At 47.9% G+C, this 16,781-nt stretch overlaps 1 protein-coding gene across 1 annotated transcript; it reads right to left on the bottom strand.

Annotated features, from left to right (window-relative positions):
* Positions 1–425: 425 nt before the first annotated feature.
* Positions 426–16,256, bottom strand: EMILIN1 (elastin microfibril interfacer 1). The gene is made up of 8 exons (XM_032215411.1): positions 15,807–16,256; positions 10,740–10,865; positions 9,800–9,993; positions 5,471–7,462; positions 4,171–4,269; positions 3,562–3,579; positions 2,944–3,078; positions 426–2,557 (listed from the first exon to the last, which is right to left on the bottom strand). Exons 1-8 carry the CDS (start codon positions 15,983–15,985, stop codon positions 2,202–2,204), a joined length of 3,099 nt encoding a protein of 1,032 aa, XP_032071302.1. The 5' UTR covers positions 15,986–16,256; the 3' UTR covers positions 426–2,201.
* Between the last annotated feature and the right edge of the window lie 525 nt (positions 16,257–16,781).

Below are 16,781 nucleotides of genomic sequence, written 5' to 3'. Positions count from 1 at the left end.
TTATCCACAGGAGATCACTTATGAGGTCCTTAGGACTCCCTCCTTAGGTCAAGTATTTCATAATTTGGTTGGTTACTTCTCCGAGACAGTTGCATCAGGGGATGACAAGTGCAAGCAACCGGAACCACTCGTGAATTGTCTCAAGCAGCAGCTTTATTGTTAGTCACCTGTTACAAAAATATCTCACCTGATTGACCACATTCCCTTGGGCAAAGTCAGGTAAGGCTTCGGGGATTCAGAGGTAGGTCAGGCCTATGTTGCTTTCTACAGCACAAAGACTCTAAGCTCAGCCCGCTCTTAACCCCTCCCTCCAGTCTGTCTGGAGATGCCACCCCAGGGGAAGAATGAACAATAATCTTCCTCCTCCTAACTTTCTTACATGATTGAATTTGCCACATGCCACACAAATGAAAAGAAAGCTGCATCCTTTTTTTAAAAAAAAACTTTATTCAATAATTATATCATTAGCTGAGTTTAGCCATTATACAGCATATACATAAGGGATGAAACAGAGAGAGGTGGGAGTTCTTCCATTCATCTACCACCTTCCTCAGCTCATAACTCTGCCAAAATGGCTGCAAAAGATTCTTTCTTCCTCGCTTATTGTAGAAATTAGTGGCTTTGTGGTGTGGGAACCCAGGGCTCTTAAATCTATATCAAGTACGGTAGATAGCCTGTTTTTTTGGCAGCTTGGCAGCGGACATGATTAGATGAGACAGCTCAGGTTGCGAGAAAATATGGGCAAAGCAGGGAGTCAGTTGGTGATGCACAAAGAGAGGAGCAGTGGGCATTTTCTCTGGGGAATGACAGACACAGATAAATAACAAAAAGGATTCTTCCCTCCATCCCACGGCAGGTAAGGAAGGGCTAGTTCCTAGACCAGTGATGGCGAACCTTTTGGCTCGACATGTCAAAACTTCTGAAAATACCTAACTTGACTCTGCTGACACCTCTCTGTCTCTCTCTCTCTCACTCACTCACTCACTCACACACATACACACCAAACATAAGAGAAATAATTCTCTAACCCCATATAGGCCTCCCTGAACATTAGCCTAGGCCTCAACATCATCCCTAGCATCACCGCTGCCACTTATAAAGCCTACCTTGAGCAGTTCCCAAGGCACAAGAGTTTCGGGCTATGGCAGAATTATCCCCGTGGCCTAACATTCCCCAATATCTGTATGTGCCACTTACCTTTAGGGGATGTTCTCGACCTGTTAACAGGCTCTTGCAGCCTACCTGACTTTGCTTCAGTCAAGTGAGGCTTTGAAGCGGCTTTGGAGAATGCTCTTCCGTGGCTTTCAAAGCCTCCAGAAATCACACAGAAACACAACTTGTTCTTGCATGATTTTCAGAGGCTTAGGAGGCTGTGTAAGAGTATCACCCTCTTGCTTGACTTCTGTAGGGTCCAGAGGCTGTACGAAACCACACTTCAGTCTTGCCTGACCTACAAAATCTCTGAAAATTGCAGGAGAATGGGGCATGCTTTTGAGAATGGTTGTCAAGTGTTGGCGTAAACTCTGCTGTGTGTTACTCAAAATTTTGTGATGTGTCAGCTTTGACATGCATGTCATAGGTTTGCCATCACTGTCCTAGACAATGTGTTCTCTTGGTCTAGGCAGCTGCACTTTCTGGCTTTTTTCAAATCCTGGGCCCTAGACAATGCAGAGGGTAGTAATTCACCCATAAGGTAGCCTACAGGGCTTTAGAGAGGCAGGATCTCCCCATGGCTCATGCCTTGGGGCTGGCAGGAGGGAAATAGAAAGTGCCAGCAAAAAGTTTGCTTGAGACTACTTGAATTCTCAATAACTCAGCTGACAGCTTCAACTCTGGGATAGCCAAAGCTGCCAATTTATTTATTAGATTTATCCCTTGCCTTTCCACCAAGGTTCAAGGCGGCTTCCATGGGGAACTCCTGTTGTTTTATCTCCATAAAAGCAACCCTGTGAGGTAGGTTGGCTTGAAGGAGAGTAAATGGCCCAAAGTCACCCCATGAATTTCCAGGGCTAAGAGAAGGCTTGATCCTGCTTCTCCCTAGTCCTAGTCCAACACCGTAATCATTCACTATACCTCTACTATCCTAGTTGTCACTGGGTGGCACCAGCCCAGAAGGGAAGAATGGAGGCATTATTGGGGTGTAAGTTGGGGGTTCCTTGGTATCCTTTTCCTGCTGGGCTGCGGGTTGCTTTGGGTTGCTTCTACCCCCATTGAGGAACCCTATGGACCCCCAAATCTTCCTCATAAAGCAAGGCGGCACTGAAAACTGTCAGTGGTTCATCTGGAGAGTGGGCTAGCTGGCCAGACACGAGGTCCACACAGAGGGTATCATCAGACTCCATGGGAACAATGAGAGTGAAGACTGCCAAAGCACCAGCACTTGGTTGGCTCTCGGCCACTGGTTTGTTCTCCAGTCCTTCAGGTTGATATCCAGCTGAGTCGCTGCGGGCAATGGCCCTGTTGGAAAGTGAGAGCACTGCCTCAACCTTCTCACCTCTGTGCCCGGTCAAAATCGCGCTGACCAGATAACGGCCAGAAACAGGAGCTGTGAAAGTTCCTGAAGGAAGAAAAGGAGAGAACCATTGGGTGAAGAAAAATTCATCCTAGTTTACAGAGTACACATTAGGAGCTGGCAACAATTTCAGACATGGCTAGGGCGTGATTTGGTAGGAAAAAAGAGCCCGAAGAAGAAATTTATTGTTATCATCTGATCACAATCACAACGGCAATATGCAACTTCAGCAGTGGAGATGGCATGCTGAATTTTAGTGGCTAAAATTCAGTGGCACCGTAGTGAAGGATTGCAGCATTCAGGTTCATCCTAATGTATCTGGTAGGTTATTACCTTTCCATGGGAAGTCAGATGGTCTGACCAGCTGTTCCTTCGTGCTATTAGGACAATCATCTCATCCCATACATTCTTTTCATCTTACATTCACTGACCTGTGCGTGGATTATAGAAATTGCCATCGTTCACCAGCTCCTTGTTAAAGATGATGGTTCCAGTATTGAAATTCCAGGTTGTCAGAGCTGCTGAGAAGGAGACTTTGGGCATTCTTCCAGGTGGACCTGGTGGTCCTGCAAGAGAATGGGGAGGAGAAAGAATCACCTTCTACTATACTTTCTTTCTTTCTCCCTCTACCTTATCCTAATCTACCAGATTTTCAATTTAATCACATTGGTCCATTTATAGGAAACATGGCAATCAAAACTGTGATCTCCCCTAGCGCCTATAATCCAAGCAACAGCCTGTAAATATTATCCTCCGTTTTCTTCCATTACTCCATCCCTACCCCATAACATTACAGAAACAGGGGAGATGAAATAAATTGTCTGAAAAGGAGACTTCCATTTATCATAGCGCAGTAGTAAAGCATACAAGCCATCCGACTACCAACCAAACTCCTTTTCTGCTAGAGACTTTTGAGCACTTTTGCTACCAATTCTAAACTAGATAGAACACAGGACTTAGTAGTTCTAATTTCCTCGGTTTAAGCCTTCAATTTCCTCCAAAAATAGAAATTACTTTTCTTCCACATCTTGTTATCTGGCCTTTATTACCTTGTTTTCCAGGGAACCCTGCAAAGGAAATAAAAAGGAGTCACATGAATACAGATATACCCATGAGGTGGGATAAGTTATAGTGTCTTGCACTTATTATTGGATTGTCTTCATACTTACTATACAGTGTTGGAAGTTAACATTACAGGTCAAATAAAGAGGACTTGCCCTTAGATGCATCAAGATTGCTAGGGAGGTCTAGTTAAGTTCATAGTTGAAGATTTGGCAACTGTCACTTCCGCACACTGCATACCCATAAGGGTAACCTGGTACAATTCTTCCCATTATCGTCCTAATCCTTGTTTTTTAAGCCTTAACCATTATTTAAAAAAAATCTCCAATCTCAATATCCTTGTAAGAACATCTGCTTAATCCAAGAACTAGACTTATTGCAGCTGTTTTTCTCCTCTCTGAAAATCATTAATTGGGGAAGCGCCCGAAACTCTTATCACTAATATATTTGGCAAGGATGACTATGGAATCAAAGGGATTGAGAGAGTTTGAAGAGATACAGCATTGACTAAGCAGTAATGGTGATCTTCTTGTGAGCCTTGTATTATTAAAGGTGCAAGCTACAACACCAAGAGCAATTGAACTTAAGTTTCTGACCTGGAGGTCCCTCTATGCCAGTCTTTCCATCCTTGCCAGGAGGTCCCATCAGGCCTGGAGGGCCCTGTTTTCCCATGGGGCCTGGAAAACCCGGAGGGCCTGAAATTCAGAACAAAGGACAGTCATTCTAGATCCGTGATGGTGAACCTATGGCACGCGTGACACACAGAGCCATTTGTTAGGGCATGCGAGGCATTGTCCTGTCAGCTCCAGCACACATGCGCACTCTGGCCAGCTGACTTCAGCCTTCATGTTTGGCCGTTTTTCGCCCTCCGGAGGCTTTCCTGATGCCTCCAGAGGGCGAAAAACAACCCAACGCGCAAACCAGGAGTTTGGGGATGGACTTCCGGTTTGCATGTTTGGCTGTTTTTCTCCCTCCAGACGCTTCAGGGGGGGGGCGGGAGCCACCATTTTCATCCTCTCCAGGCTCCTAGAAAGCCTCTGGAGCCTGAGGAGGGCAAAAAACAGGTCCATCACGCGCCAAAAGCAGTAGGAGGGCGGGGGTCGTGCGCACATGAGCGCGGGGGGTATCATGCGCATAGTATTATGGGTGTGGGCACACCCGTGCACGACCCCCCCCCCCGGTGCTCCCCCACTTTTGGCACGCGATGGGAAAAAGATTAGCCTCACTGTTCTAGATAGAAACCTCATAAGAATGCGGAAGATGGTCAGGATATAAAGGTAGTGCTCGACTTACAGCAGTTCATTTAATGACCATTTAAAGTTACAATGGCATTGAAAAAAAATGACTAATGACCAGTTTTCACATTTCTGTATCCGCATAGTCACATGATAAAAATTCAGATGCTTGGCAACTAACTCAAGTGTCCCGTGGGTCAGGGGCAGGGGTGGGATTCAATTTAACAACCGGTTCTCTGCCCTAATGATTTCTTCCAACAACCAGTTCACCAAACTGCTCAGAAAGTTAACAACCAGTTCCTCCCCAACTGGCTGCCTCCCACCAATGGTCAGGGCGGGGGTCTTTTGCAACCTTCTGACAAGCAAAATCAATGGGGAAACCAGATTCACTTAACCACCCCCGTAACTAACTTAACAGCTGCAGAGATTCACATAACAACAGTGGCAAGAAAAGTCGTAAAATGGGGCAAAACTCACTTAGCAAATGTCTCTCACTTTTAACAAAAGGAACGTTGGGTTCAATTGTGGTCATAAGTCGAAGACTACACCTGTACTACACCAACCTTGATTCCTGCCTCAGATGAAGTACTACTACTACTATTACTACTGCTACTGCTACTGCTACTAGTCCACCTTTCCCCATCAGAGCTGCTGAAAGTACCTGTGAAGTCCTGCAGGGTGAGGTCATGCAGCTGACCCTTCAGAGTATGAAGGGAGCCATTGAGGGTACTGAGGTGGCGGTGGATGGTGCCCAACTGGCTGCCATGGATCTTCTCTAACAAGGCGCCGTGGCTGCGCAGAGTCCCATTCACTTCATGAATGCAGCCCCACAAGGCCGAGATGTGCTTGTCCAGCCCTTCTTTAATCTTGCGCAAGCTCCCCGAGACGTGGTCCAGTCGTTCACAGGTGCCTTCCAGCTTGGTCAGCCGTTCTGCCAGACCCCCAGAGGCCCTCCGACAGTCTGAGGCCTCCACTTGCAGGGTACCGCTGAACCGCTGGATCTCATGACCCAGGTCCTGGAAGCGCCCGTCACTCTCGCCCACGTGGTCCGTCACCTCCTGCTGCACGCGGTTGATCTCCGTGATGATGCGATCCTTGGTCGTGCCCAGTTCGTGGATGTCCGTTTCGTGCTTCTCCACGGTGGCCTGTAGCCCAGCCAGGGTCTCGTTGAGCGAGCTGAAGCCCAATATCACCTCGGAGAGCTCTCCCTGCAACGACTGAAGGTGGACCGTAGAGCTGCCGCCAATCACGCTGAAGCCATCCAAAGGTTTGGAAGTCTCCCCTTCCTCTGTACCCAGTTCTGGCTTTCCCCCCATTGGTCGGCAGGCTGTTCGACAGCTTTCCACCTGCTCCCTAAGCTGCACCATTTCTCCCCATAGCTGGGAGCAGCTCTGGCTGCAGGGATGGTGTTCCAACCTCTCGACCCCTTGCTCCAGTTTATCCAAGCGCTGATTGGTGCGATTGGAATAGCGGATTAAATCCGGCGGCCCCGCACTCATGGAAATCACCACCCGGTTCTCAAGCTCGCCAATTTCTCCCGCCAGCTTGCCGAGGGCTTCGCTGTTCGACCCCACCAGGCCTTGCAAGTTGCGCAACTTCCCCGAGATGTCGAGCTGGTGGAGGTTGGAGCCCAGGAGCCGCAGTTGGCCCTCGTTGTCCAGCACGCGCCGCTCCAGGTCGCTTAAGATGCTGCTGATCTGCGAGTCCTGGTTGCCCGGCTCGGTGCAGATCTGGGTGCAGGCGTGGACGGAGACGCGGACCCTCTCCAGCGCCCCCTGCTGCTGCAGGCTGCTGTCCTTCAGCCCGCCGACGTCCCGCGACAGGTTGGCCAGAGCTCGGCCCACGTGGCTCTGGAAGTCGTTCAGCCGGGAGAAGAGGAAGTCAAGCTGCCTCTCGGCCCGGCTCAGTCGGTCGGCCGCCCCGTGCAGCATGACCTGCACGTCCTCCAAGTGCTCCAACAGGCCGCGCTGGGTGGTGTTGACGCGGCTCTCCACCTCGGTCATCCGCCTGTCCACGCTCCAGGGCGGCTGCGGCTGGGCCGAGGGCTGCGGCCGGCCTCCCGCGTGCTCGTTCAGAGCGGCGACCGAATCGGAGACCGTTTCCAAGCCGCGCTCCAGCTCGCCAACCCGGCTCTCCAGCTGAGGGCAGCACGCCTTGGGCAGCTGCTCGGCCAGGCGGCTCACCTGCTGCTGGACGCCGCTCACGGCTTCGCGGTTCCGCTGGTCCAGGGAGGAGACCAACTTCTCTAGAGCTCGCAGTCGGTCGCGGTCCTCGGCTTGCTGCCGCTTCAGCGCCTCCACGCCGCTCAGGCAGGCGGCGCAGGAATTCTGCAAGCGCCGCTCCACTTCGCGCAGGACCTCGCCTCGGACGTCCGTCCCGCCGCCGCCGCCGCCCGCGCCTCGCCCGTTCTCGTGGTTGGCGATGCGGTTGTCGAGGCGCTGCAAGTGGCGCTGGATCTCGTTGAGGGTTTCTTTCATCTCTGGGTGTGCGGCGGCGTCCGCTGGCTGCTGTTTGCCGTTCTCCGCTGCCCGGCGCACATCTTCGGTCAGCTTGGCGTTATTGGCCTGCATGGTGGACTGCAAGTCTTGTAGTTGCTTGGTCAGGCTCTGCACTTTTTCTTCCAGCTGTTGGACTTTGGCCGAGTCCCGGTGTCCTAAATGGAAAGATTGAAAAGGGCATCAGGGCGCTTTGGCTTGAAAGGATCAACTTGACAAAAGGGCAGGGAGCTTAAACCTGAGTGGCTTTCTTAACTCTTACAGCAGCCTCCCTGTACCTGCTTCCCCTCTTCTTGTTTGGAGGGCAGCAGTGTGTATAACCCCAATGATCAAGCCATGACTGAAGTTTAATCCCACTCTTCTGTTTGAGATGCCCTATATTGAGAAAAACCAATGGAAAAAGAATATATGGAGTTCTGGGTTGAGCAGTGGAATCAGTGGCAGATTAAGGCTCACTGGTGCCCTAAACACTGACAAATCTTGGTGCCCCCTCCTCCTTTGCACATACTGTACAAATCTTCATTGGGTTTTTTTTTTTTTTCTCAACTTTGTGGTGCCCGCTTTGGGCCTGGTGCCCTAACTAAGTATGTGCTTAGTCTGCTTAATGGTTAATACACCACTGAGTGTAATCCTCGGTGCTCTCTCTTGGTGCTTGGCTCTTTGCTTGCAGATGTTTCACTGTGTCTGCTAAACCGAGCAAGCTCACATTTGATGCACTGGTGTTACCTAGTTGAATAATGAATCACCTGCAAGTGACCAACCAAGCTCCAAGGGCTCCAGACTAGGAAAGATAGCCAGAAAGAGGCCTATGAATTAAGTAAATGCTTAGATCATTTTCCTGAAACCAAAATTGCATTAAGAAAAGCTTAAAGTGGGCTGTTTGGGTCTTGAAATATTCTTGCACAAATCACATAAGCCTTTACACACAGTTTTCATTGGCATCTCAATGCTCTTTAATATGTTACACCAGTCCTTTGTATAATGTAAGCCCACTTCCCCCCACCCCATCCCCCAATAGAATGACAGAGAACCATGAGGTGTTGATATTATTGTCCTCCCCACCCCACCCAATTTTGGAGAACTATGTCAATGCTACAAAACCAGTTTTTATCAGTAATTATAAGATGGGAGTATTTTAGTATGATTCTATTATTTATTGCATTTATATGCTACCCATCTCATGATTAAACAATTCTGGACAGCATGAGTGAGAACCGCATGTCATTGGCTATTCATTAACCAGCATCTTTTCATTGTAATCACCAATGAGGACAATACATTTTATTAACTAGCCAGGTCAACATATAATTTTAAATTATTCTAGAATAAAGTTATTATACCCCAATGAAAAAAAATCCTTCCTGGAAATCAGTTGAAAGAAAAGAAAAGATTAATAGCTTTTTTCAGCCTTATGGCCAGGTAATGTGCAACTGCAGAATACAAAGTTTTGCTGGGTTATGCCCCAAGCTCCCATTAGCAATATTTCTTCCAGTAGAATGGGCTGGTTAGTATTTCTAAGAAGCTGATGGCTTCCCCTATAACAAGTGTCAAACTCACATCATCATGTGATGTATCAGGACGTTTTCCCCCTTTGCTAAACTGGGTGTGGGTGTGGCCAGCGTGTAACATACCTGGCCCGCGGAACACATGTTTGACAGCTCTGCACTATAACTTGCCTCCAACATCTGGTCTTCCAAAATGCACTACATTTGAATAAGGAAAAACTTAAGGACATCTCTTCTCTCCATGCGTTTATTGAATCCTCTTTAAAATCATCTTAAGCCACTTTAAAATAATCTTGTGAGAGACAGAATCTCCCCACATCTGGTGCTTATCTTCCCCATCAGCCTCCTTCAATAATGAGCAGCTGCAGAGATGCTGGGTGGATTGTAATAGTTTTTGAAAGAGATTTGACAGGTGCAGCTTGTCACGGGGTGAGCAAAGGAGCCTGGTCTCTGCACCCGTTCAAACATCGAAGAGCTCGTGTCCTCTGACAATTTCATGGAGATTCCCCCAGGGGTAAGAAGCATGGGAAAATACCCAATGCAAGGAATCAAATTCATGCTAATGTACATTTAGGCTGAGAAAATCTGGGAAGAGGTTTGTGGCAGGGGAAACCAGAGTGAGGAGTTGCTGTTGCTGGGAGCCAACCAAGTGAGAATCTGTGAAGATGTGCTGCAAGATTGCCAAGTTAATAAACCCAGAGCAGCCATCAATCTTTCAAAAGGCAATCTTTAAAGAGTCCATCTCTTAGGAAGCTGGCAAAATGCTATGATTTCTGCTCCATATACATACATTTGCATCTGCTGATCACATCTGCAACTATGCTTTGCCTCCCTGTCTTCCTCATCTCAGAGCTTTCCTTTTATGCCAGGAAAACAGTGGGGGGTGGGGGGGAGCTACCACATGGGGAGGGATGTAGGTATTTTTTTATAAAGAGAGCAATCATACCACCACAGCAAACTGGAAACTTTATTTACACCTTTTCGGTTTACCTTCACCACCACTGAGTGGGTTGCCAAAGCCAGAGAGGTTGGGTCGACCAGGCTGAGGACGTGGTCGGTTGGTAGTAAGTAGCGTCCCGCTTTCAGCACAGTCATCACCTGAATAGCCAGGGCAGCAGCGCCACTCCAAATCTGAGACCATCTTGTAGGCCACCTTATAGCGGGGGCGCACAAAACTCCGGTACCTGTCAGGTAGAAGAAAGCCAAGAGGATTTGTGCCTGGAGTAAGAAATGGGGCGGGACTCTTTTTGGGGTTAGCCATTTGCTTGGAGAAGTAATAATATTCTTGGCAGGCAGCTGTAAGCAAACTGATAGCATTACGTATTTCCCTTCTTAGGGTGAGGTGGTTCTCTCTAGCGTTCTTTTTAACCATGGACACTCACAGCTCGCTGCATATATTCCTCAGAAAAAACTAAAAGCTCCTCTAGTTTGAACAAGTGTTGGTCCCTCTTCCTGGACAAAGAGGCTTGACAATGACTGGTCAAACTTGCTTAATGCTTAAGTAGGAGGCCACCAGAAATCCTTCAGATGTAGTCTACACTGGGAAGTAAAAAGCTTACAATTCAGAAGATCACCACTAGGAGGCAGCAGATCACTTTTGTGTGCACGGCCCATTAACTTTTATTGGCACTGGGATCAGTGCCATTTCCCTGATGGACTGGGCACACGCCAGGCAACAGCCACAGGCATCCAACCTCTCTCCTTCATCTGCACAGAGAAGTCATGACCTCTTACTCCACCCAGCTAGCAAGCCAACCTGCCAGTGAAGCTGGGATCAATGCGATTGAGTAGGGGATAAATGCGTTCTGTTGCCCTACTGGTGTTTTCAGTCCAAACCCAATTCTACATGCTCTGCAATGAGTGGGAATGGTAAGAGATCTACGGTGACTTACACAGGTGTTACCCTTTTCCCTGCTTGCCCCTCACTCACGTGACAACACGAGGACACTGGAGTTGTCCCCAAACACATGGCTGATAATCTGGTTTCACGTATGTGTCGACTCCATCCTCCACCACACAGCTCACAGTCCGGGATACCACATAGGCACACCAATTCCTGCAATGGTTTAAGAAAGGAAGGTTGGGTTGATCCACAACTGAATTATTTTGTTCTACTCCAGCCCACCCAGTCAGCCTACTTACATAACGAATAGTAAAGGAAAAGGTCCCCCTTGCACATATGTGCTAGTCGTTCCTGACTCTAGGGGGTGGTGCTCATCTCTGTTTCAAAGTTGAAGAGCCAGCACTGTCCAAAGACGTCTCTGTGGTCATGTGGCCGGCATGACTAAACACTGAAGGCACACGGAACGCTGTTACCTTCCCACCAAAGGTGGTCCCTATTTTTCTATTTGCATTTTTACTTGATTTTGAACTGCTAGGTTGGCAGAAGCTGGGACAAGAAATGGGAGCTCACTCCATTATGCGGCACTAGGGATTCGAACCACCGAACTGCAGTGACCTTTCTGATCAACAAGCTCAGCGTCTTAGCCACTGAGCCACCGTGTCCCTACAGCAAATACTAGCGAACCCCAAAATCTATCCCACTTCCAGATTCCCATGTGCAAGAGCTGTTTTAATTCAGGTCTGAGGCCAGGACCTAAACGGCTTCATTTTCAGGGAGATTCTCTGAGCAACATGTTTCTAACTCCTGCCTGTTCCATATTGCTAAAGATAAAGAGCAACGTTGCTTTGACATATTTGGCACAAGATTCAGCTTCTAGAGAGAGGATGAGGATTTGAGAGAGGCCTTAAATTTTAATGCTTGTTTTAAATAAATCCCCCAAACAAACCATGGGATTCAAGCGAAAGCCAGAGGCAGATGTGCCTAGGCACACTTTGATGTTAATCTCAACTAACAGACTCCTCTTCGTTGTCGCTATTGTTGTTTTAAATGAAGAGACTTTGATAAAGACCAAAAAAGGTACTGAGTGGAGGAACTTGGTGCTGAGCTACAGAACTGGGGCATAACTATACAAAGACAATATAGGATGGCTCTGAAATAGAACATCTGAAGAGTCTGTTGCTATTGACCATCTTCAGCCAGCAGCTTCGGGAGGAACGCACATGGAGCGGTGAGGGAGGAAGGGGACACCCGCCTAGCCAGCCAGATCAGCCAAATCAACCCTGGCGATCAATGGGGTGACAGATGTCGCAGCCAGATTGCCCTCACATCTGTGGAAAAGGAGAAGTGGAAAATAATTCACATATTCTATTACACTGCGAGCTATACAGAGCTTGTAGGTCTGCACATATTCTCCCCTTATTAGAGAGATTGCCAGGGAGGGCAGACAATTTTTATCTAGGCTTTCTCCTCCAGGACACTAACCCGGTTACCACGTATGCAGTGGCAAAGTTCTGTGCTGCTGCAATGTCCATAAGAAAAAAATTGGCTACAGAAGTATAGTACCATCTTGTACCAATTATCTGGACATACCTCTAACAATCTTTGGACCATTATGTTATTATCCACTTTTAATGTCATTACTTTTTAATTATATTTTAATGTTAGTATTTTTTAATATAGTGTAAAAACTAATGTGTATTGCTGGTCTTTGACCGTAATAAAGATTTTACTCCTTACTCCTTGAGCCAGGAATATGATGCAGCTGCTCAAAAAGTAAGTGCTAACTTGCATTATATTACTATGAGTATAGAACTCAAATCATAGGTAGTAATTGTTCCTTTCTACAGATTCCATTTGGAGAGGTGGGTACCATAGTTCAAAAACACTGTGACACGTTGGCGCAAGCTCAGATGAGGGGAACTGTAAAGGGTCTGAAAGCCAGCCCTCTGGTGTCCCCAGGGTGCTTTTTCACAAGGCAACTGGACTTTTGTTGTTCTTGAAGACGTTTGGCTTTTCATCCAAGAAGCTTCTTCAGTTCTGACTCAATGGTGGAGGACCCGTTTAAAATACTCAGGGGGTCTTGAGGGCACAGATAAAGCTCCAAGTGGCCTCATGCCACTCAGAAAGAATGCTAACAGCCAGATGACTGCAAGGAATATTAAATCCTTCCATCGTCCATAATTCAATCAGAACTGAAGAAGCTTCTTGGATGAAAAGCCAAACGTTTTCATGAAAAACAAAAGTCTTAATTGCCTTTTTAAAAAGCACCTTTGGGACAACCATGACGCCATAAACATTCAGCCCTATGGTGGGCAGCAAAAGAATCTGGACAGAAAAAAGCAAAAGACTGAAGGGATAAAATGACGGAAGTCTTCAATTATCTGAGCAGCTGTCACAAGAAAAAGGAATAGATTTATTTTCCATTGCCCCAGAGGGCGAGACCAGAACCAATGGGTTAAAATTGCAAGGAAGGAGTTTTTTTGTTAGGAGAATCTTCCTGACTATATGTGTCATCAGCCAATGGAACAGGCTGTCACACAAAATAATGATTTGTCTTTCAGTGGAGATCTTCTGGCAGAGTGGAGATAGTCAGAAAGGCTCTAAGGGATCCTGTATTGACTAGGGTGTTTGACACTAGAACAATGCTTCTAATGTCCTTTTCTGTGACTAGACTATTGAGAATCATATGATTATGGCAATATAAAAATCTGACAGATTAAATAGGCAGTGATGCCATGTGCCAAAATGGGCTGACATATTGCAGTGATGCCATGTGCCCAGTGGGCTGGCAGATACACTGTAAGTTGATCATGATCTGTGGAATCCCACTGCCTTAGTGAGAAAAAAATGTATTATCTGCCACCACCGTAGCGTAGTAGTAAACCCCTCAAAATATTGAGTAAGAGGAAATGGCACCAGAGCAATTCCCTCATCTTTTGTCTCTTGGCAATGCACTGAATGAAGGAATCCTAATTCCCTGCTTGTTTATTTTCCTTACCACCCAGACTCCAGTTGCAGTACACGTTGGATCCAGGTGAATTGCCTCAAGAATGCTTTTCACCTTTGCTCGGACAGAGCCTGGAGGCCTAATGGCCTTTAATCACGGAGGACTGCAACCTGAGTAGAGATATGCTGCTAAAAAAGAGCCAGGTCAAAGGCCAAGCAGGGGATGCCTCCCTCCATTATTGGAAAAGATTAGTCTGAACTAACAAGTTACTTTCCTACTGGTTAATGTTTGCCCAGCTCACCTTATCATATTCCCCATCCTCACGGAGGAAATGTGGGTGTTTCCTGCATGCCAGGGTCAACTTGAGAAAGGAATTCCTATGAAATGGTAATGGTAATTGTGTTGAGAATCTTTCCTGTACTATAATTACTAGGGCAAGATTTTGAACAGGGGCAGTACAAATCAGGCTTCAATATGCATAAGCCTTTCCCCATTATCTGGTGCTCAACATTTTGTGCCTCCACGGAGAGCCGCCAGAAGGCCCCACTCTGTTGGGAATTTCCAGCAGATGGCAAAACTCATTGGTTTTGACAGCCTTTGGAGATCTGAGATAATATGTTGTTTCTGTCTGGCTGCTATTTTTGTGTAATGTTTGTGCGCTGATTCAGTACGTTTTTCATAATGGATGATTTTAGTCTTGGTTGTTGCAAGCTGCAATAGATGTGTGGCTGAAGAGCTGCCTATAAATCTAACAAGAAATAAATATTCTCCAGACCTCCAAAACCAGCCCACAAGAAGAGGCCTAACTAGGAAAACATTAGGGCCTATTCTGGGCAAATTATGGAGTAGCTAAGATGGGAGCAGGAAGCGAAGGGTGATTGTATGAATGAACAAGTCTTGTATTACTTCGTTTTCTCCTGTAATCTACAACTCTTGCCACTATCCATTACTATTTTCTGGAGCCCCTTTCTTTCTGCCTCTATACAATGCTCCTCCTATTTCCCAAACCAGCTGCAAATTTACCCTGGAATCTAATTCCCCCTTTAAAAAGCAATCTCCATTCAAACCTCAACTGCTTTTGCTGTTCCTCCCCACCACGCCCCACCCCACATTAGCTTAGGAAAGGTTCTGAAGTACTGGAGAAAGCAGCAACTTCCACCCCAAGGACCGCTGTCTCCTGTTTCCATTATATGATTCTTCAGCATTTATCTCAATTCCTCAACATCCCACAAATATTTTGTGGTCATCTTCTTGAGGCACAGTCCTCTCCCTCATAAAGGCAACCCATTCCCAAGTCTTATTCTCACAAATATTAACAGCTTACAATACATCTAGTAAGCAGGACTCTCCGTCGCAAGCATCCACACTCACCCCACATCTGTGGGAAAAGACACACACACACACCCAAACAAAAGAGGAAGCTGATGGGGTGGGTAGCTAGAGCAATTGTTTAGGATCACGTTGGGCATGGGATAGTCCTCAGCCCTCAATTTGCATCCAGAGCCTCTTTCCACCTTCTGTTGGGAAAGATAAGCACATGGGCAGGGATTGAAGTGTGTTGCTATGGGAACACCATTGTCACCACCTCTTTTCCATGTTCACTGTCAGGCATCTTTCTTGGGATTTCAAGCCAGTCTACAATCATTCATAACAACATATAATATAACAGCACATAAAGTCCACTACAGTAAAAAAAGCAATAGATTATATGAGGCTATTCATGGCTTGCCTCTATTCAGGTTTAAAAGTTAAAACTGACAAAGTGTGAGTCCAATTCCCCCCCCCCCTCAAACCCCATGGTGGAATAAGCAATGGGTACTTTTAAACCTGCAATCACACGCAATGTAGATTTGCCACTGCTAAGATGGGCAGTCAGCCATATCTAAATATAAAATAGTTAAGCAAATAAGGCCCTTCTCCAATGGGGACTTTTTCAGCCCTCCATCCTCTTCTAACCAGCTCCCAGGCCTCCTCCATATCTTTTAAACCTCATAGGAACATAAAAGGGGTCTTTTCCAGTGCCCTCCCCTCAGGCTGGTGGCAGTAACCAGCTTCCCAGAAGCTCAGACGCAGAAGTGCATTACGCCTGTGAAACTCTGGTTTCCTTCCCTTTGCCCTTCCATTTCTTTCTGGAGGACCCCTATCCAGAGAGCTTAATTTTGCCCCAGCCCAGCATCTGCCATAGTCTGTAGAGTCAGCTGTCTTACCTGTGGCGGCTGGCCACCCGGGCCCCATTGGTTGCTTGTGCTGCCCCTTGGAGCTGTGTGAAAGGCAGGTTGTTTCCTGTGTACAGATTGTACCTGGGAGGGTAGTTCATGCCCCAGACCTCCCTGGCCAGGAGGCCCCACCAAATGTAGAGCCATGCGGTGGCCCCAGGGCCGGCCATTCCCAGTTCTTGATGATCCTCTCCCTGGGCCCCCGGGTCAGCTGCACATGGCCTGGGCCCCTAAGCCTTGGCAGGCAGGGTCAGTGATGATGGCAGAGCGGGAGTCCTCCTTTCTTTCTGGCCCTCTGTCCTTGATGCGCAGCCTGCAGGCACGACGTGGGACGGGAGGGCTCTGTGCAGCCGCTCACTCCTTACACACTGACAGCTTTGCAAACTTCCCAGAGCTGACTTGCTCACTCCCCCCAACTTCCTGCCTGGCAGCTCTGAGACCCAGCGCCCTGCTCCCCCCCCCCACCCGCACCCCCCCACACACTAAGCCTTCCCTATCCTGGGCTTCCCTGCTCCCTGCCCAACCGCTGGCTCCCTCACCCCTGGGCTGGCCTTGGCCCTCTGAACATCCCCTCCACCAGCCAGCCTCATTCGAAATGGGGATTTTCTGCAGCCTCAGTTCCTGCTTGGCCACCCCCTCCCTCCTGTGCTGGGTTTGGGCTTCTCGCTCACATCTGCTTCTCGTTACAGTCAGGACGGGAACGGCCGGGGGGGGGGGGGAGTGTGCAGGAATGGGAAAAAACGAGAGGGGTTGTCCGTAAAGCCCGACCAGCCCAAGGGAGTCAGCACAACCCTGCTACTGAGTGAGGTCCCTGCCACAGGGCAAGAGGCCACGCACCCACCATATGTGGACCCCGTGCTTCCACAAACCACACTTCCCCGCCCCAGAGCTGGGGAAATGATCTCAGCTCTGGGTCCGATTCATGGGCCTTGGTGTCTGCTGCCCCTCCAGTTCTCCCACGTCACT

Source organism: Thamnophis elegans, chromosome 4 (assembly GCF_009769535.1).
Source record: "Thamnophis elegans isolate rThaEle1 chromosome 4, rThaEle1.pri, whole genome shotgun sequence".
NCBI lineage: Eukaryota > Metazoa > Chordata > Lepidosauria > Squamata > Colubridae > Thamnophis > Thamnophis elegans.
Note: the sequence above shows the minus strand (reverse complement) of the source record. Positions and strands in the feature narration are given on the sequence as shown.

Bases quoted from the DNA above. Each gene is read 5' to 3' on its own strand.
- EMILIN1 (XM_032215411.1), bottom strand. From the start codon at position 15,985: ATGGCCGGCCCTGGGGCCACCGCATGGCTCTACATTTGGTGGGGCCTC. The intron at 4,270-5,470 runs GTACTTTCAGCA...TCTGAATTTCAG, and splicing joins CACCCTGCAGGACTTCACAG to GCCCTCCGGGTTTTCCAGGC. The intron at 2,558-2,943 runs GTCAGTGAATGT...TTCTTCCTTCAG, and splicing joins TTTCTATAATCCACGCACAG to GAACTTTCACAGCTCCTGTT.